This window comes from Mustela lutreola, chromosome 12, assembly GCF_030435805.1.
Source record: "Mustela lutreola isolate mMusLut2 chromosome 12, mMusLut2.pri, whole genome shotgun sequence".
Classification (NCBI taxonomy): Eukaryota; Metazoa; Chordata; class Mammalia; order Carnivora; family Mustelidae; genus Mustela; species Mustela lutreola.
This window is the reverse complement of record NC_081301.1, coordinates 71,898,553-71,919,969: the sequence shown is the minus strand read 5'-3', so window position 1 is coordinate 71,919,969 and position 21,417 is coordinate 71,898,553. Positions and strand designations below refer to the sequence as shown.

Here is a 21,417-nt window from a genome sequence, read left to right as displayed (position 1 = left end):
GGCGCATGCGCGCAGAGGTTCAAGCCTATTGTGGCTCAGGGCAAAAACTTAAGAGGTTTTCTCCCCTCTGTGCACCCCCTGACCCTACTGGAGAGCTCCCCTCAGTGGCTCCCTGGCTGTCCCTTTGGCTCTGGAGAGGACAAATAATCCTCAAATGCCCTCTGGAAAGGGGAGCAATTTTTCCCTGAGCAACCCAGGGATCCACTCGACAGCTACTTAGGGGGTCACAAACTGCTGCAATCTTTCTGACTTCCTCTCTCTTCCTGACTTTGCTCTGCAAACCGGGCTTACACCCCTTCCCCACTCCACGGCTTCCCAATCCCCCAGTTCAGAGCTGTGAACCGCACTTCTGCCAAATTCCCTCACTCCATACTCCTCCCATCCTTTTCCTAGTTTTTCAAAAACTTCAAGGCTAGTCTAGTTGTATTTAAAACAAAACAAGTTCAGGGTCTGCCTAGTACTCTGCCATCTTGGAAGCAGTCTCCACTAGGTTCAAATTTTAAGCCAACCAAGACAAATTCTTAACTGATCCCTAAACCTTTTGCCCAAAAAATCCGTAGCTGCGAATTCCCTGGCTGTCAGACTTGGAACTCTAATCCTATTAGCTGTTGTGCTTGAGAGAAGACAGATCAAATTTGTTCTTTTCAAATGTGGGTTTTTACTTTGAGCCCTTCCCATGGAGCATAGAATCGCCTCTGGCTCCTGGAGCCCGGAGGAGCACTTCATTGCTGCTCTTCTGGGGCTGATTCAGGGGTTTGTCTTCTACGACTCATCACCACTGTTTACAATGATTGTTTATTTAGGGCCCTTAATAGAAGGGACAAGACAAAAAAAAAAAAAAAGGCAGCATTCCGGGTGAAACCCACTACCTTCCTGCCTGGCTTTTCTGTACACAGGTGAGGTACTCTTTCACATCATCTGGGGACCCCAGAATGAGGGGAACTCGCTGGTGAATGGACTCCGGTTTCACGTCCAGCACGGGCTGGGTGCCTGTGGTCGCCAGGCCTCCAGCCTGCTCTATGATAAAGGCCACGGGATTGCACTCGTACAGGAGCCGGAGCTGTGGGAGAAAGAGAGTCAGGTGGACAAGTTCTGCAAGTGACCCCAAATCCCGAAGCCACACCCCTAAAGCTCGATGGGGAATTCCAGCAGCTGAACTTGTGTCTTGTTAGCACGACTATGCCAGGTTCATGGCCATGTCTTTGGGGCACTGCTGGTCAGTCTCTACCTGTCTTGTGATCTTTGTGCTTATGAGAGGCCTGCCTCCTCCCTTGGGAGATGAGACCTAGATCCTTGCTTGCTGTTAGTTCAACAGAGAGCTAAACTGATGCTGAGCGCTGGTCAGGAGCCTGTGTATGTGAGGCCTTACGGCAAGTGAGCCATCCAGCTTGGGTGAGATGGAAGGTCATCTAGAGAGTGCTAGGTGGTCTCTCAGGATAACTTCAGTGTTCGGGATCATGTGAAGAACCCCACATCATCGACCTGACTAGGTAGTTTGCTGGGGTTTAAATGGCCTTTTCTCTTGGCCCCCAAGACAGAGTTAACGTCCCCTGCTTGCACTCCCACAGGATCCTGCACATTCCTCTTCCTATATTTGTCACACAGAGGCGTGTTTCATAGCTGCCTTCCTCCTTACACGCTCGCCCTTGAGGGCAGGGACAGAATCTGTCTGGGTTGGACATTGTGGCATCTCCCTTCCCAGTAATATCTGACCCAAGGGAAATGTCCAAACAAGGCTACTGTGTCCCTTGCCCAAGGACTCCCAGTGGAAGGCAGAAATGGGCAGAGTGGGGAGGGTAAAGTCAGCTTGTGCCCTGCTTTCCAAGTCATGCCCGTGTACCCAGGGCTGAGCTTATCCCAAGCAAGGACTGCTTCTTCTAACAGGCACTACAGGAACCAACAGGTGTCTGCCCTGCATCCCAGTGAGTGCTTGGGGAATTGAATAGAAATGGGCTGGACCCAATGTCTTTTTTAGGCTTGTTTCTGTGATTGTGCTATGATGCACTCCTCACCAACCCACCCCCTACCAAAAAACACACACATATCCCATTAGATTCAGGGTGACAGGCTAGCTGCATGTTCTAGCCCAGTATCATACTGTCTTTTCCTTCCTTCCCAATAGGTGCAAAAACCTGTATTTAAAAGATAACAAGTTCCTTCCTGTAATCAGCTTACAGAGTGGTTGTGCCAGCTTTCTTTTTTTTTTTTTTTTTTTTAAAGATTTTATTTATTTATTTGACAGAGAGAAATCACAAGTAGGTAGAGAGGCAGGCAGAGAGAGAGAGGAGGAAGCAGGCTCCCTGCCGAGCAGAGAGCCCGATGCGGGACTCGATCCCAGGACCCTGAGATCATGACCTGAGCCGAAGGCAGCGGCTTAACCACTGAGCCACCCAGGCGCCCCTGTGCCAGCTTTCTATAGCCTTTTCTTTCCCATTCTCTTCTTCAACCCTTTCTGAAGATCATCTGAAACTCTTTGAGAAGCAGTCATATCTTGTGCTGATTTTTGAATCGTTGTTATTTCATGGTGAGAAGCAAAATATCTCTGGTCTAGGTTAGAGAGACAGGCATTTAGGAGAGAATAAGTTAAGATTCTGGGGGTATTTACTGGCACTTTGGTAAAACAGTGTACACTGCCCTCCACCCTAGACCTCCAGGGTCCAAAAAAGCCCCAGTGGGTGTAGACACACTTGGATCCACTAGTTTGGTCCCTGTTCACCCAGAAGAGGGACACTGGTGGCCAGCTGGTCCTGCACAGCCACCTTTCAGCTTCTAGAGTTTGGTTTTTTCTTCGTCCTTTCCTTGCTCTGGGTGCTTAAGGATGAGGGATTTGGGATGCCAAAGTCTCAGACTGTAACCCAGTAGCCTTTGTTACCATGTTGATTCAGATATTTAAAAGAAAAAGAAAAAGCACAATATCCTCACATAAAGTTTGTCTTTGAGCCAACGCTGCCCTTCACCTAAAGTTGTCTTTATAGTAAATTCATCTTAAAACACAATGTGCAGGGGTACCTGGGTGGCTCAGTGGGTTAAAGCCACTGCCTTCGGCTCAGGTCATGACTCCCAGAGTTCTGGGATCGAGCCCCATATCAGGCTCTTTGCTCAGCAGAGCCTGCTTTCCTCTGTCTCTCTGCCTACTTGTGATTTCTGTCTGTCAAATAAATAAATAAAATCTAAAAAAAAAAAAAAAAAAAAAAAAACACGATGTGCAGGGCTTCGTGTCACTTTGACCTGCAGCCCATGTGATCTTCTTTTTTTTTTCCTACAATTAAAATCTAAACAGATAGACAGAGAAACGCACACACAGGAGAAAAGGCATACGCATCTACCCCAGCACCAAAACACACACCAAAGCACTCACAGAGACCAACAAAGCTAAAACACAGAGATCAGGAACCAGCGGTATTTTCAATAAGGTTGGTGATGGTGTCGTGAATATAGATCTATACATGGAATTACATGTCTTTACAGAAATGTCTCGTAATCCCATGTGCATATTTTCTGGCTTATTGTAAATTATTTTTAATAATTGGTAAGAAACAGACTAATGTTTTCTGTGTTGGAACTGAGCAGACAGCAAGCATGTTTCTATGCAAGCATTTCCTCGTTTTCCAGACCTCATTTAATACCCCGTCCCCGCACCCGTCATGCAGACTTGGCTGTGATTGTTACTTCCGAAGGTTATAATATACCTGAGCTCAACACTCACATGAAGAGAAATTCCTGACACACTAATCTGCATATTAAAAATCTTCCCACTTGTCTCATGTGCTCTTAGATTTCTTTTTTTTTTTTTTAATTTTTTTTTTTTTTAATTTGACAGACAGAGATCACAAGCAGGCAGAGAGGCAGGCAGAAAGAGAGAGGGGGAAGCAGGCTCCCTGCTGAGCAGAGAGCCTAATGCGGGGCTCAGTCCCAGGACCCTGAGACCATGACCTGAGCCGAAGGTAGAGGCTTTAACCCACTGAGCCACCCAGGCACCCAGATTTCCTATCATGGCTTTGAGTCTGGGATTCCAAAAATTCAAATTGCACAGCCTGGGACACAAATATACACACGGCCAGTTGTGGGTGTGTTTGAGAACACAGTAGATCTTTATTTTGATTTGTCTACTTACCTATGATTTCTGTGGTTGGTCAGACACGTTTCCATGGGAGGGTCTATTCAGGATAGATGCATTCGGATCTTAAGATTCTCATCTGACCATACAAGTATTTTGGAGTTTGTGTCATAAAGTTGCAGTAAGATCACCCAGGGGCTACCTTTCCAGAAGTATTAAATAAGTTCTGACCAGAAGTTCTTACTCTGAAGTTTGGGAACTCTCTGGAGGATTCATCGGTAGACTTCAGGTCATCTGTGAACCCCCAAAAATGTATGTAATGCCTGTTTATGTGCATTTATGTGCATATGGAAGTGGATCCATAGCTTTCATTAGATTCTCGAAGGGTCTCTCATCCAGAATTAGGTGTTGCTCAAGCTACAAGTCAGGCACAGCACGTAAAAAGCAGCAGTTGAACACAGCTGACTCATGGTGAATGACAGGCCTGAGACCAGGGAATGCAAAGACCAGTGAAAATGGCCATTAACATCTTCAGCCTCCACCACAGCCTCAAAATCCATTAATGGGAAATACACTTCTTTTTTCTTCCACCTGCACACTCACAAACAGACGTGAAAAGGACAGAGCAGTAGCCAAAAAGCAGGCATGAAGAGAAAGGGAACTCCAACTGGCTTACTGACCAATACAGCCAGGGGACAAACGAGAATTACCTTGCCCTTCGGACTTTTCTGATTCGCCGGGTACAGGAAGATCCCTCCGTAGACCAGGGTGCGGTGCACATCGGCCACCATGGAGCCCACGTACCGGGCCCCATAGGGCGCACTGCCATCCTAGGAGGCGGAGAGAGAGGAGACAGGATGCTCGCCTGGATTAGACACTCCCTTACCCACGTACCTTGCCTTAGGAGGTTTACAGAGCAAAGCAAAGTAACTGTTAAACCCTTCTAGGGAAAGAAGGTGACATCAGCAACATTTAGGCTTGCGTTAGACAAGCAGGAAATAGTCACCTCCCACCAAAATGAATTGAATTGCAATAAAAGCAGGTACTACCAGTGATCCCAAACCCTGAATATTAGGTGGAATGCAAAACATGCCAATTACTCTCCTAGTTAACAACATGAGTAGGACTGTTCACAAATCGCGTGTAAACTCAGCCCAATAAATAATTTTTCAGCATCTTATTTATGCCTGGCACCAGGCCAGGCCCTGAGGATGCCAAAAACAGGAAGATAGTCTCTGCCCCCAAGGAACTCCCAACTGAAGGGAGGGACTAACATACATAAATGAATAAAAATAAATGAATTTACAATTTTATGATAAAAAGAGGAATAACCCCATTTTAAAGATAGACCAAAAACTTAACCTACGCCACATGACTAGTTAACTCAAAGTGGTTGGAAGACCGGCACATTAAGAGCTAAGGCTATAAAACGCTTAGAAAATATCAACAGACTTTTGGGGGAAGAAACTTGAAAGAATTGGTATTAAAATTCTCTGACAAAGAAAACAAGAACATTTGTGAAAATGAAGAGCAAGGAAAAAATTATCTCTACCAAATCTAAGAGCACACAGTGAACAATATTTACATATGCAAGGAAGAAATGCAAACACTGACCAGTAGCTCAGAATAGAGCCCAGTTATGGGCCTAAATATAGACAAGAATTTCATTTATGCTGAACAGGACCTTTCAATCAGTGTGGGAGAGGACTATTAGGGAACAAACAGCACTGTGCTAACTCCTTAGAGAAGAGGGGTGTAGGATCCTTACCTCATTTTTTACAGCCAAATTATTTCAAGATGGGGAGAGACTTAAAATGAGAAAATAACAAATAATTTAGAACAAGGCTGTCCAGTGAAATTCTCTGTGGTGATGAAAACACTTTTTTAAAAAGCTTTTATTTATTCATTTGAGAGAGAAAGAGAGACAGAGATATCAACAGAGCATAAGCAGGGAGGAAAAGGAGAAGCAGGCTCCTGGCTGAGCTGGGAACCAGATGCGGGACTTGATCCCAGGACTCTGGGATCATGACCTGAGCTGAAGGCAGATGCTTAACCACCTGAGCCACCCAGGTGTCCCAGCAAAACACTTTTTATCACCAATGTCCCACTCGGCAGCCACTCACCACTGTTGAGCTCTGGTAACGAGACAAGTGTAGATGAAAATAGGATGATTTACATGTTATTTACTGGCAATTAATTTAAATTTAAATAGCCACATGTGGCAATTAGCTATTTATTGGACAGCACTTCTATAGGATCAAAAGCTGAAAGTCTATACATATTTCTAACATGAATAACAGACAAAAGCTAATTTCCTTCATTTACTAAGTGCCTATCCAAAGCAACAAGAAAAAGATAACACTAAGTAAGTATTTGCTAAGGATAGAATTAGGCAATTTACTAAGACAAAAGTAGGTGCTTGATAAATACATAAATGTGCTTTATGACATAAAGCATAATTAAACATGTGCAGATCGAGCCACAAGGTTCACCTTTTCACCATCAAAGGGACAAAAATTTTAAAAGATTCACCATATCTCACACTGGCAAGGACATAGGGAAATGGGTACTCTTTCATATGGTGCTGGAGGCTATAAATTGATGCAACTTTTCTGAAAGACTATTTGGTAACAAAAGCCCGTGAAATATTCATATCCTTTGACCCAGCACCTTCAGTAAGACATGTGCCCTACAGATACACTTGCAAAAGGTCATGAGTGTATACATTTGGGATCTCCATGGCAATTATGTCAATCTCTAAATCATGAAAAAGAAAATCAGGTGAAACTAATAGGGTCTACCTAATGTTCTAAAAGGGTAGTGGTACAGATATGGAGATGAATGTGCATAACCCTTCCCCCCATCCCAGCTCAAAGAATAAAAGCAACACTTGGCAGTGGTCATCCCTGCAAAGAGCCCCTTGAAAAAGGGAAGGAGGGCTTCACCTTTAATTTTGTATATTTCTGTATGTTTTACATTACCTAATCCTAGATTATATTTTTTAATTGAAGTAAAATCTACATCAGATAAAATTAACAATTTTAAAATATACAGTTCAGTGGTATTTAGTGCATTCATAATATGGTACAGCCATGACCTCTATCTGATTACAGAACATTTCCATTGTCCAAAGGAAAACATCATACCCATTAAGTAGTCTCCGTCCTCCCTTCCCCCCAGACCCTGGCAAGCACTAATCTGCCTATGTCTCTACACGTTGACCTAATCTTAGCAAATGGCTTTTTCCACTTAGCATAAATGTTTTTGAAATCATGATATCGATCAATACTTCAATCCTTCTTATGGCTTGTAATACTCCCTTGTATGAATGTACCATCTTTTATTCATCCACTCATCCCTTGATGGACATTTGAGTCCCATCAGTTGATGGGACATTGTTCCCACCTCTAGTTATTGTAAATAATGCTGCTGCAAATATCTGTGTGCAAGTTTTTTTCTGAATATATTGTTTTGATTTATTTGGGGTATATACTGAGGAGTGGAATTTCTGGGTCATATGGTAACTCTATGTTTAACTTTTGAGATATATTACTTGTTAAGTTTTGTTAACAAGAAAAGAAACTAGTTTCAATCAAGTGGAAATATTACGGACTATTTATTGACTTCTTCTTTGGGCCTTTCTTTATTTAAAAAGAGTTAAAAGTACTTAATAAAAGAAAGAAATGGCTTCATCCCAATATCCCCCAAGCTAGCCTCTCCTGCTTTCATCTCTGTCCTTCTCTCTTCTCAGAGAATTGCTGAGGGAAGGGCGCACAGATTCTTTTCCCTAATTTCCTTTTAATCTTTCTAAGGGATCACTGACAACCTCCACCATAGCCAGGAGGATGCCCACCACTCTGTTGAGGATATCCCCCTCTGTCCAAAGTCAAAATTCCTTTTTGTATCTATAGGAGGAAATTCTGGAATCCAACTTGGGGTTTCACTGTAGCTCTGTTTGTCTTATCAGTTAGAACTGTTAACTCCCAATCCAATCCAGCACTTCCATCAAAATGATCATTGTTTTTTTACATCAAGAAGAAAGTCCCTCCCTGGACTATCAAGCGTGGCCTGAGGAAATTATCAAGCATTCACACCAGTGTCCTGCTGTTACATGTAGACTAAACTTTCAGGGCCACAACCAACTAATGCCTAGTTTTCAGTTTATGGATCTTATAAGGGATTTTATGTAAAAAGTAAGCAAAACCAAAATCTTCTAGAGACAGAACAAATCCTTTTATGCTAGGGGAAGATGTAAATTAAATCTGGAGTTACACGTTAAAAAACAACTGGAGGATTCTGGAGCCTTGCTTTATATTGGGGAGTATGTGCCCTCCTTTGCTGTTGAGAAGGGTCTCATCTTTGCATCGACACGGAAATATTGATTAATACATTGTGCTCAATAGTCTATCATTTCCATGATGAGTGAACACTGACTTTCTGTTTTCTAGGAGGGATTGCTCCACTGAACAGCTGTTACAGAGCAAGGAGGAGATCAGAATAACCTGCTATTTAGATCCTACTGCACAAGTCCTACTCGTTTTCATACTGGGTACAATAATGAGCAGCCATCCATGGGCTATTTGAGTGACATTAACCTGTTCTGCAGGTGTGCAATGCACACACTCCCTTTTATTTTTGTCTCACTGTCTCCATTCTGAGAATCTGTAGATTACTTTTATGATCTAGTGAAATGTTTAAGAAGCTACCCAGCACAGTACACTTTTTCAAGTGTGGATGAAAAGCCATTCATGGATCATAAAATCCATTTATGGGTCATTGCTAAACATGTTTTTGAAAGAAATGAAATGCAATCCAAACAAATGGACTGGAACAGAACAGACCAGATCAGATCAGAACAGAATAGAATTGAATAAAAAACAAAAGAAAATAATGAAAACATATCTTAGAGCACAGTAGACAGAAAGGCAGTTTACTTCTGTTTCAGTGTGCATGTGCATGCTTGCACAAGTGTGCTCTGAATTAGACATAAAATGCATTTGTTATTAATGGTCACAGTCAAAAATTCTTCAGAACCTCTGGCCTGATGAACTTCTCTTACTCCTGGGACATCTCTTGGGAAACTGTGTAGATCCTATTAAGGTTATTTACTCCATTTTGCAAAATTACAGTGGGTAGCTTTATCTTAGAACCTAGTGTCTTTCTTCTAGCTGTAATCAAACCATCTAAGCTGGACTGTGAGAAACGAGACAAGAGAAACCCTTTTTTTTCTTTTAAAGAGCAGAGAGCCTTACCTGGGTGGAGAAAAAGCTAAAATGGAATTGAGAAAGATCTTAAATAACTCCTAAGAGTTCCGGTTTTACTGAGAGGGCAAGGGATTCATGTTTTTTCTCTGACTAGCATAATAATCATGCCCTTTGAGTGGTTTTCCATTTGGGAGCTCATCCTGTGGTAAGATTTACAAGGGGTCTTCCTGTGATCAGACTGTTCACCAGCTGTCAGTCATTCATGGGCTGATGCCTTTTTTCCTCACCTGAAACCCCTCCTTCAAAGAGACATATGATAATTTTTGTGTAGGACTTGTATTTTTTAGTGGTACTTGTATTTTTTATGGGCTCTAGAGAAGGCACCTTTTAGCTTAGAATGGGGGCCACTTTGAAACATCTCCAAGACCAGAAACACGTAAATAATTTTGAATTTATCACCTTACAATTCACATCTTGCGACTTTTGCCCTCAAGACATTGGATGGGTTCGTGAGTGTTGGCAAAATACAACCCTATGAAGAAGAGGTACAGGAAATGGCACTTTTGAGAATTTCACTCAAAAAATAAATGAAAAGAAGTAGAAATTTCTCTATAGCTTCACCTTGGGCCTGCAAAGGCAGGTCCCAGGATTCTGTTCACAGACTGCCTCTTAGTCCTGTGGCATCACAAGCTCTTTTTCCAAGGAGTTCATGAGGACTTCCAGGGACAGCCAGGCTAGCCCACCACACCACTGCCTTCCCACCACAGGACAAAGGGTGTCTCTTATGGAATTCCCCAGAATTTGGTGAGAGATGGTCCCACTCATAGACAAGCTTGCATTCCTCTTCAATTTAGGCCAGACTTTACACAGTTGACCTGGAAAGTCTTTGACTCTACTCTCACATCTATCTTAAAAGTTTTCTTAGAATGATGGACATGTTGAATGGATCTTGAGGACTTCATTAATAGACACATGAAGTCCAGAACTTGGTAATCCCATTGAGAGACAAAAAAAAAAAAAAAATCCTAAAGCTTGGGGTAAACACGAGGTCTTGATATTAGGGCATATGAATGGGACTTTCAAATATAACTACTCCATCTAAAAGCAAATAAAAGTGAGTGACCAGAGTCTATATATGGTAGCTCAGCAAACAAATGACCTGACAGGTTCTGGCCTGAATCCTGAATTTTGAAAATGTGGTCTGTTTCCTAGAAAAACTAAACTAGGGAGTATTCTCTTAAGTAGGTAACTTTTAGTTGTCAAAGACATTGCTTGTTTATGAAGAAAGGCAGAGCCCATCATTCTCGTACTAATCAGATCCATAAACAGGGGTATCAACTCTTTCAGCCAGACCCCCAAATCCGGCACCCAAACAGGGACCCACTGAGGCAGCATTCTCCCTGCTACTGCCTTAAGCTTTCTTCACTCACCTCAGGAAATTTCTTTTTCTGCACATATTCTGTGGTGGCAGCATCAAAATATTTGGCATAGCCCTCATTGAGACTGTAAATCTTGCCTTTCTGTTTTATCTTGACATCTTTTTCCACCAGGACAAATTCACCGAGAGCCTAGAAAGATGAACAGAAACACCAGGAAGGAGAGAGATACCAGGAAACAGAAGCCAACAGCGCTGCCCCCAACAATCAGAGAGCATCAGAAGGTGTGGGCCTCCTTGAGGACCCAGCTGGTCCCCGTCCTTCAGCAGCTCCAGCCATCCTCCAGCAAGAGATGAAATAATTCAAAGGAAAGAGGGAACGTTTCCTTGGTAATTTTCACTGCCTATCAGGTCACTCTTTCATTGGGAACTTCGAAGCATTAATACCCCCAAGTTCTCATCCCTAGTTAATTCCTGATTTTTCCAGGAAGATGTGGGCCATCAACAATGAGAGGAAGAAGTTCCATGGAAGGGATTCATCATAAAGTTGGGGGATGTAGTTCCCTACTACTGTGTGGTCCATTGATTTTAATGACTCGGTCTTAGAAATCACAAAAAATTCCCAGTATCCCAGTGACTCTTATACAGGGTAATAAGGAAATCAGAAACTGTATTCACTTGGCATAAGGAATAAAAAGGGTAAAATGAAAGAAATCTTCAGAATTATTTAATCAGATTATACCCACGGCCCCCACTGTGGTCACTCCGCAGGAGACCCCTCAGGTACCATTTATCTGAGTGTTTATGGGCATGATTAACTGGTTGCAGGCATCACCTCAAAAGGCTGGATGTCTAAGTCACTAGGATAAAAACCAGGCTTGGAATGTAATCAGTTTTAATGAACTTTGAAGACTAAGAAAATGAAATCCCCTGGGACAACAGCTCACATCAGGTGGCTAGACTAGAAGGTTCCGAATAAACAAAGCAATTTATAATCCCAGTTATAAAAAGGCAAGACCATGCTGACCATGTCTGAAATAAGACAGTGATGAGAATACTCAGCAACCACAAATGTAGCTAAGCATCCCTCCCCTCTGCTGCATGTGAGGGACGACTTCTTCTTTACCAGTGAGTCTCTACCTTCACTTTAATCTTCCTACCTCCTAGATAAAAATTACTGATACACAATCATTTATGGTATCCACTCTCAAGCCAGAATGGACCCTCTCTTTCTTGAATCCTCCCAAGATTATCAAGCAAAAGTGCATTTGCTGTAGACTAAGTCCATCCCAGCTCCCTCCTGGCAGGATTCTCCACTGTTCTTCTAGAGCACAGCCATCCTTGTTCACTAAGTCCTACTTCCTGGTAGTCTCTGGCTCCTGAGCTTTAAGAGCTTGCTGTGGACATTTGTGGAGTAACACTTCCTAAAAACAGCCTAACTCCCTTTGAAGAAGTAACTCTTCTCATTGGATGCCAATCTAGGAAGACTAAGCTGGGTCTCCTCCAGCCCAAGGTCAGGCATGTGACTTAGCTTGGCAAATGAGATACTCCTCTTTGGCACTTGAAACCTGAGTGAGAGACACAGAATCAGGGGTAGGGTCCAGGCCAGACTGGCCATGCTGCAAGCCCGTTCCTGGGACTCCTGCATCCGGGTCCTCAAGACCTGCCCATCCCCAGCGTATGTCCTGAGCTTTACCATTAATATGGTAACATCTTTTACTTAATTGGGAAGAACATGTACATTAGAAGGAGTCCCACAAATCCATGCTGTCCAATGGGGTAGTCACTAGTCACATGTGGCAATTTAATTTAATTAAAATGAGACAAATTTGGGGGTTTTTTTAAAGGGTTTTATTTATTTATTTGACAGAAACAGCAAGAGAGGATCACAAGCAGGGGGAGTGGGAGAAGAAGCAGGTTTCCCGCCAAGCAGGGAGCCCGATGCGGGGCTTGATCCCAGGACCTGGGATCATGACCTGAACCGGAGGCAGATGCTCAGCAACTGAGCCACCCAGGTGCCCCAAGACAAAGTTTTGAAACCAAGTTTCTAGTCACACTAACCACATTGCAAGTGTTCAGTAGCCACAAGAGGCTAGTGTCTGCCATATTGGACAGCACAGATAATAGAACATATGCCGGGTCACAGAAAGTTCTATTGGAACATGCTACTCTAAAAATATCCATGTTTCTGTCTAGACACTGGCAACATTAGGCTTTTTAAAATGATTGTATTTCCATAAGCCAAAGAGGTTGAATGCATTTTTGGATTAGAAAAATCCTTAAGGGCAGAGGCTGGGCTGATATGACAGACCCCACAGAACCCTTCAAAAGCCCTCTGGGGGGGTGGACACAGGTCATTAATGTTCATTGATGTTGGTGTTGATTCCCCAACCAGATTCCCTTGTCCCAAAAGCAAGTATTAAGTATGAAATTACCCCAGCCAACTGGAATTAAAGCACAGAGACACAGGGAGTCCTCAGAACTGATATGAACACACTGGATACCTACTGGGTCAAGCATGAAGAGGTCCACTCCTTGCCCAGTGGAAAGAGCCACCAAGGTTGCACTACCATAGAGGGCATAGCCCGCAGCCACGATATTTCGGCCTGGCTGCAGAGCATCCTTTTCAGAAGGCTCATCCTCTGAAGTCTGTGGAAGAGAAAAGAGAAACATAGGGTGTTATCGTCTCTGGACAGAACACTCTACCAGAGGCCTGGGCTTCAGACCTCCTTGAACCACTGAAGGAAATGCAGTCCTTAGAATTTTGAGCTGAGGCCAATGCATCTGGAGGGAATGCATTGCCATGGTAACAAATGGTTCGAGCCAAGCAATTGCAGAGACCATTCTTGGACTCCTTGCTGGTTTCTGAACACATCCATCTGCGTCCTGCCAAAAAGCACCCCAAAATGCTAAAACCACAGGCCCTCTTAAAAATTATAAGCCAGGCTCCTTAACTGTTACAGAAACCAAGGTCATGAAGCTCTGATCTTGCGCCCTATCCCATTGTATGTGCTCAAGAGCCCTTGGAGGGAAACATCTTTATCATCTGGATTATGTAGATGCAACACTCAGGCCTGAATGTTTGAACAACTCACCTGATTACTTTGGAAAAACAAGTAGCACACTGCTGGGCTCTGCTGTGAGAGCTGAGTTGGGGAGTGGGAAGGAGAGGAGGCATGCCCTGCTCTTTCCTCACCTTCATCTGGGGTTCTGGCTTCACAGCAAAGCCTTCAGGGATGGGGGTAGAATTCTGGACTAGCACTGGAACTGGCCCTGGCCCCTAACATCCCTGTGGGCGGCAGATGTGACAGGAGCTTGGAAGGAGAGGCGAATGGGCAGACTTCGATCAACTCTTCAAATCAGAAGACCCAGATGGATTCAGCTCCACAGACCATGGCAAATAGCTGTGACAAATGTGACAAGCTGAGGCTCCAAACTCACTTTCCCAGAGCCTGTCATACCCAAGGAGCGTGGTGCTCGGTGTGCAAGGGTTAAATACGAATGGTTGGCCTCATTGCTTCTGGGCCCTTCTATACCCCACTCTCTATTTTCCAGCACAGCTTCCTCTGCTGTTTAATTAGATGCTCTGTTCTCTCTAGATGCCAGTGGATTTGGGCTAAAAGACCAGTCCAGAAATACTGCCTGGAGATTCCCTACTGAGCAGAAAATTCCAGAGAATTGCAAAGTGGTAGAGGTGAAGTTATGAAGACACACTGATGATTATGTCATTAGGAACCAGAACAACAATATTGAGCCTGAATATTATACACACATCTAAAATCTGTCAGCCGGGGCACCTGGGTGGCTCAGTGGGTTAAGCCTCTGCCTTCGGCTCGGGTCATGACCTCAGGGTTCTGGGATCGAGCCCCGCATCCGGCTCTCTGCTCTGCAGGGGGAGCCTGCTTCCCCCCCCCTCTCTCTACCTGCCTCTCTGCCTACTTGTGATCTCTCTCTGTCAAATAAATAAATAAAATCTTTTAAGAAAAAATCTGTCAGTTGTGTTAATTGACTCCCCTGAAGAACAACTTCTTCAGGGTAAAATAGTTAATTTATATTTATTTGGGGCTTTATCTTTTTCTAAGTACTTTCCCATCCTCATGCTTTTGTGAAACAATGGAGACTCTCCCTAGTCCTCATTTAAAAGTGAAGGAATGGAGGTCAGGGGAGGTACCCACACATTTTGAAACAATTGAGTGACACAGCTGGGATGGACCCACATGTCCCAGTGCTAAGCCAGCATCCTTCTCCACACTGTCACGGAATATGGGTGGCTCAATCTGTTAAGTGTCCTACTCTTGGTTCCTTTTTTTTTTTTTTTTTTAATGCTATGTTATTTTAGTCACCATCTAGGACATCATTAGTTTTTGATGGAGTGTTCCATGATTCACTGTTCACATTTAATACTCAGTGCTCATTACTCCACGTGCCCTCCTTAATACCCATCACCGGGCTACCACGTCCCCCATCCCCCATCCCTCTCCCCTCTGAAAGCCTCAGATTGTTTCCCAGAGTCCATAGTCTCTCGCGGTTTATATCCCCCTCTGATTTTTCCCCATCTGTTTTCCCTCCCTTCCCCTAATATCTTCCATGCCATTCCTTATGTGTCACATATGAGTGAAACCATATGATAATTGTCTTTCTCTGCTTGACTTATTTCACTTAGCATAATCCCCTCCGGTCCCATCCATGTCGATGCAAATGGTGGGTGTTCATTCCTTCTGATGGCTGAGTAATAGTCCATTGTATATATGAGCCAACTCTTGATTTCTGCTCAGGTCATGATCTCAGGGTCATGAGATCGAGCTCCACATCATCCTCTGCACGAGCACAGAGCCTGCTTAAGATTCTCCCTCCCTCCCTCTCTTTCATGTGCAGTCTCTATCTCTCAAAAAACAAAAACAAAAACAAAAAAAACACCTAATTTCCTTTTTTTTTAAGATTTTATTTATTTGACAGACAGAGATGGCAAGCAGGCAGAGGCAGGCAGAGAGATAAGGAGAGGCAGGCTCCCTGTTGAGCAGAGAGCCTGATGCAGGGCTCAATCCCAGGACCCTGGGATCATGACCTGAGCCAAAGGCAGAGGCTTTAACCCACTGAGCCACCCAGGCATCCCAAAGCTAATTTCCTTTTAATAGTCTTTATGTTCCCATTTTACATTCTTTCAAATAACTTTTTTTCTTGCAACTAATTACATTTCCACCTGACTCTCTCATGTGTTCAATAAATTGGCCTTGTTTCTAATTCCTGGCCATGTATTCATTCTGAGAACCAGGCCCTGAGGCAAACTCTCAAAGAAGACAAGCAGTATCAGCATCCCCTGTGATCTTGTTAGAAGTATAAATACTAGTCCCCCCACCGCTCCCCCAACCAGGCTTTGGAGTCAGAAACTCTGGGCCTCCGGAAAGCTTGCAGGTGATTCTGGGGCATGCCAGTTTGGGAACCACAGCTCTAAAGCATGAGCTCTCAAGAATCTTTAGAAAAGTGGAAGTTGTTTGTTTTTGTTTTTTTTTTTACTAAAATCTTTAGTCTTCACCATCGAAGCTTCACTCGGCCACCAGAAGGACCACATTTTCTGTGTAGGAAACCAGAGTTCTGTCCTGCTGATTTCTCCCTGACCAGAGGAGCTGGGGTCTTGCAGTCCCCACACAGCCTAGCACCCTCTCCGTGGCCCTCTGGGCTCTGTGCTGGGGCTTGAAGGGAACCACTCCTTCCCCACTGGCTTCACTGCTTCTAATAATAGGTGGAACCCTCAGGCCCACAGAAATAATAAAAATACTTTCTAGATCTCAAGGCTTCCCTCTAGCCATTGCCCTATCTCTGTCTTCATCTAGGTCTGTGAGTCTAGAATGCCTGTCTACCTAGCTGTCTGTCTTCTGCCCCCACTGCAGCCTCCCAGATATGACCCATCTACCACCTCAGGAGCACAAGGTCCAGTCCTCTTTACCCTACCTCTGGGCAATGTCGGGTCCCTTGGCTGCTGTCTCCATCTTGATATGGGTCTCTCCTGACCATCTGTCTGCTTCCCTCTTTTCCGACTCCCAATTTTGTGATTTATAAGAAATATCTATTTGCACATTCAGATGACCGAAATGCATTTCTCCTATATATTCCGTTTTCACCCACAGTTCCTGGCTCACAGTTTCCAAAACCCTCAGACTTCCCTAAGTGTTGAGAGTGATAAAATGTCTTTGTCATGCTGATGAATGACTTTTGGACGTCACTGGAAGGAAGCTGGCTTGTTGCCAGAAGAATCAAGCTCTGTAATTTTTAGAAAATTGGAACTTTCGACCTCACCCCCTGCAAAGGTGGTAAGGGATGGAGACTGAATCTACTGCCAGCGGCCAATGATCTCATCAGTCAAGCCTATGTAATGAGTCTCCATAAACCTGAAAAGGACAGAGCTGGAAGAATTTCTGGACTGGTAAACACCCAGAGGTTCAGGGAAAGTGGTGTGCCTAGAGAGGGCAGGGACACTGCACCCTTTCCCCATACCCTCCCCTAGGCATTTCTTCCATCTGGTTCTTCCTGAGTTATATCCTTTAATAATAAACTGGTGATCTAGCAACTTTTTTTCTCTGAGTTCTGTGAGCTGCTCTAGCAAATTAATCAGAACTGAGGAGAGGGTCTTGGGAACCTCTGATTTCTAGCCGGTTGGTCAGAAGCTCACATAACAACAGGGCTTGCAATTGGCATCTGGATTGAGTGGCCAGGGGGTGGATGAGGCGGAGGGCGGTCATTAGGACTTCCAATCTATAGCAGGTCGGTCAGGAACACAGTACAGATAATAGCCTGGGGTTGCCTTGTAAGAATGAGCCCTTCACTCCTGGAATCTGATGCTATCTCTGGGTAGATAGTGTCAGAAAAGAGTTGAGTTCTTGGACACCTGCCAGTGTCTGAGAATTGCTTGGTGCAGTGTGGGGACCCTATCTCTCCTCCATGTTGGAATTGCATCCAAGAACCTTTCATGGCCTTTCAAACTCTCTAGCTGTGCCTTCTTATTTGCTTTTGCCACCTCCTATTCCTCTGACCCCTTAAATGTAGGTGTTCCTCCTGATTCCTCCCCACCCTCGGGGTATATAACCAAGTGCAAGATGCACTTTCTTATCCATAAGATGCACTTTCTTATCCAAAAGTACTCTGAGTTGCTGTGAGACAAATTTAATGAGGGCTGGGATGAATGTCTGACTCAACCTGGCCCAATCAGAGTCTGCTCCAGAAATCCAAACTTGGGGCTAGAACACCCTGGTTCATGTCAGCCTGGGAGCTGTGGGACAACACTTTCCTTCTGCCATTAGCCAGAGAACCAGAGAAAACCTGATTCACAGAGAGAGGAAGGAGTAAAGTGGCCAGGTGACAGGAAGGCAAGATAAGAGACTCTTTTCTGGTCCCAGCCTTCTCTGAAGCTGCCATATTCCTGCCTTAGCGTTTCCTAATCCATTCCTGCCATTTACGCTAGAACCCTAATCAGTAAAGCTCTCTTCTCAGTCTACACACTCCTTGGCAATCGTACCCACAACCAGAGTTCAAAGCCCTACGCACCTACCGATGATTCCTGAGAGCCCAGCCTCGGAGTCACTGCCCACCAGACAACCCTAGTCAGGCATCCCGTAGATACGTCAAACTCAAGATGGTATTTGCCGGGACGCCTGGGTGGCTCAGGGTCCTGGGATCGAGTTCTGCATCAGGCTCCTTGCTCAGCAGGGGGCCTGCTTCTCTTGCTGCCTCTGCCTGCCTCTCTGCCTGCTCGTGTGCACTCTCTCTCTCTGGCAAATAAATTTAAAAATCTTTAAAAAAAAAAAAAAGATGGAATTTGCCTTTCCCATCTCACCCCCCAAATCCCTGCTCTGCTGTCATTATGTCTTGTCTCAGCAAATGGCACTGTCATTTGCTCAGTAGAAACCCAAGAGTCCCCAGCCCCTCCCTTTCGCTGACCATCCTCCTTGCCCTCACCCACGCCTTCCTCTCAAGGCACTAAGACCAGGCATTCCTGGCACCTCCCTTCTCAGCTCCATGGCCCTCTCTCCCTCCTCACCACCTCCACTTCGCCCCAAGTGACCTTCACCTCCTGCCTGGTCCCCCAACTCCACCCTTGCCCCATCTGGACCCATGCCGCTTCTCTGACTGTCTTGTTCATGCCTGTTTTCCTACCACTAGGTGCAATCTGGCCCATGGCTATTGCACTCAGTTGAGAGACACACACAAATACACACGCAAGTTTATACACATGCATATATATCATATGTGCACATATATGTACATATACACATGTATATGTACATATATGTAAAATATATATAAATATAAAATATATTTTTAAAGTATGCATACATACTTTTTCAGGAGCAGGCTGGGCAGGCAATTGCATAGGCATTTCTAAATTTAATCAACCTCTTATTTAAAATTTAGATTTTTTTTCCCTGAAATTTTTTAAACTTTGTTTTAAAATAATGGTAGATTCACAGGAAGTTGTGTAGATAGTACAGAGAGCCCCAGTACCTTTCACCCAATTTCCCTCAGTAGTTTCATGACATACATTTTACTATGGTACAATATCAAAACTGGGAAACTGACATTGGTATTAAGTCCATGTGTCGCTCTTTGCCATTTTATTACATGTGTAGACACCACATAAAGATACAGAACTATCCCACCAGGTGGAGAAATCTCCCTCATGCTACTCCTTTACGGTCACACCCAACCTCCTCACCCCACCATCCCTAACCCCTGGCAGCCATTGATCTTTCTCCAACTGTACAAGTATGTATTTTTTTTAAGATTTGTTTATTTATTATTAGAGAGAGAGGGAGCATGGGGGAAGGGGGAGGGGGTGGGACAGAGGGAGAGAATCTTTCAAGCAGACTCCCTGCTGAGCACAAGCCAGATGCAGGAGTTGATCCCACAACCCATGAGATCACTACCTGAGCCAAAACGGAGGGCTGGATGCTCAACAGACTGAGCCACCCAGGTGCCCCTGTGCAAATATGTCTTTTAGAGAAGGTTACATAAATAGGATCATACATTTTGTGAACTTTTGAAATTACCTTTTTTCACTCAGCATGATACCCTTGAGATCCACCCAAGTTGTTACATGTATGGATAGTTTATTCAATTTTATTGCTGAATGTTTCTTCATGGTAGAGATGTATCATTGTTCAACCACTCACCTATGGTAGGATGTTTGGGTTATTTCCAGTTGTGAGTGATTAGAAATAAAGCTGTCACGAACAATCATATGCAGGTTTGTATGTGGACATAAGTCTTCATTTCTCTGGGATAAACTGCCAAATTTTTCCCAAGTGGCAGTGTCACTTACATTTCCACTAACAACACATGAGGGACATCATTTCTCTGCATCCTTCCAACATTTGGTATTGTCACTATTTTATACTTTATGGGTTGTATTGGATGTGTAGGGATGTCTCATCATGGTCCCACTTCACATTTCCCTAATGGCTAGTGATGTTGAACATCTTTTTATGTGCTTATTTGCCAAAAGACTCATTTTCACCTGCTTGGTGATATGTCTCTTCACGTCTCGTGTTCTAATTGGATTGTTCAGAGATTTTTACTATTGAGTTTTAAGAGCACTTTTATGTTCTAAAAAGGAGTCCTTTGTCAGACTGGTTTGCAAATATCTTCTCTCATGCTGTAGCTTGTGTTCATTCTCTTAACAGAATGTGATTTTTGAAGGATTGCTCCATTTCATCTGAGCTGTCAGATTTATGTGTGTGCAGGTGTTTACAGTATTCCTTTATTTTTCTTTTGATTTCTCCTCATTTTTTAAAATACCAAAACAACTTTGAGATGAACAATCTAGTACACAAATATGTGTTTTCCTAAAAATTCAAAAATTAAAAATAAATTTTAAAAATGTGTGTTTCTCTGATTATTCTTAGAAGAGAAATTCCAAATAATGAAACTATTGGGTAAAAGACTGTTAATACATATTGAAGAGTTGCCCCTCAAAAAGGTTGCATTAACTTGCAACTTTACGATCAGTGATAGAAGTATTTGTTTTTTTGTTTTGTTTTGTTTTGTTTTGTTTTAGAGAGAGAGAAAGAGAACACATGCACATGCACCAGTGGGATTGTGTTGGGGCTGGAGGAGAGGAAGAGAAAGAGGGAGAGACAGAATCTTTAGCAAGCTCCACGCTCAGCACTTATGACTCGAGCCAAAATCAAGAGTCAGATACTGGGGCGCCTGGGTGGCTCAGCGGGTTAAAGCCTCTGCCTTCGGCTCAGGTCATGATCCCAGGGTCCTGGGATCGAGCCCCGCATCGGGCTCTCTGCTCAGCGGGGAGCCTGCTTCCTCCTCTCTCTGCCTGCCTCTCTGCCTACTTGTGATCTCTGCCTGTCAAATAAATAAATAAAATCTTTAAAAAAAAAAAAAAAGAGTCAGATACTTGGGGTACCTGGGTGGTTCAGTGAGTTAAGCCTCTGCCTTCGGCTCAGGTCTTAATCTCAGAGTCCTGGGATCGAGGCCCACATCAGCCTCTCTGCTCAGCAGGGAGCCTGCCTCCCCTACCCCAGTCCCCTGCCTCTCTGCCTACTTGTGATCTCTCTCTCTCTCTCTCTCTCTGTCAAATAAATAAAATTTTAAAATCTTAAAAAAAAAAAAAAGTCAGATACTTAATTGACGGGCCATCCAGACAACCCAAAGCATTTGCTTTAATCCAATCTGATGACTATAAGAGAACACTATCTTTTCAACTTGGTCAATTCGAAGGCTAAAAAAAATTATATTTCTTTTGTTTAATTTCCATTTTTTAATAGTTAACAATG

At 43.8% G+C, this 21,417-nt stretch overlaps 1 protein-coding gene across 1 annotated transcript in view; it reads right to left on the bottom strand.

Moving 5' to 3' along the window:
* Positions 1–777: 777 nt before the first annotated feature.
* The window catches only part of FBP2 (fructose-bisphosphatase 2), a 32,595-nt gene continuing 11,955 nt past the window's right edge, over positions 778–21,417 (bottom strand). The window contains exons 4-7 of the mRNA XM_059142799.1: positions 13,145–13,285; positions 10,692–10,829; positions 4,768–4,887; positions 778–1,060 (exon numbers count right to left, since the gene is read on the bottom strand). Of these exons, the coding sequence (XP_058998782.1) occupies positions 866–1,060; positions 4,768–4,887; positions 10,692–10,829; positions 13,145–13,285 (594 nt within the window). The 3' untranslated portion in view covers positions 778–865. The remainder of the gene's footprint in view (positions 1,061–4,767; positions 4,888–10,691; positions 10,830–13,144; positions 13,286–21,417) is intronic.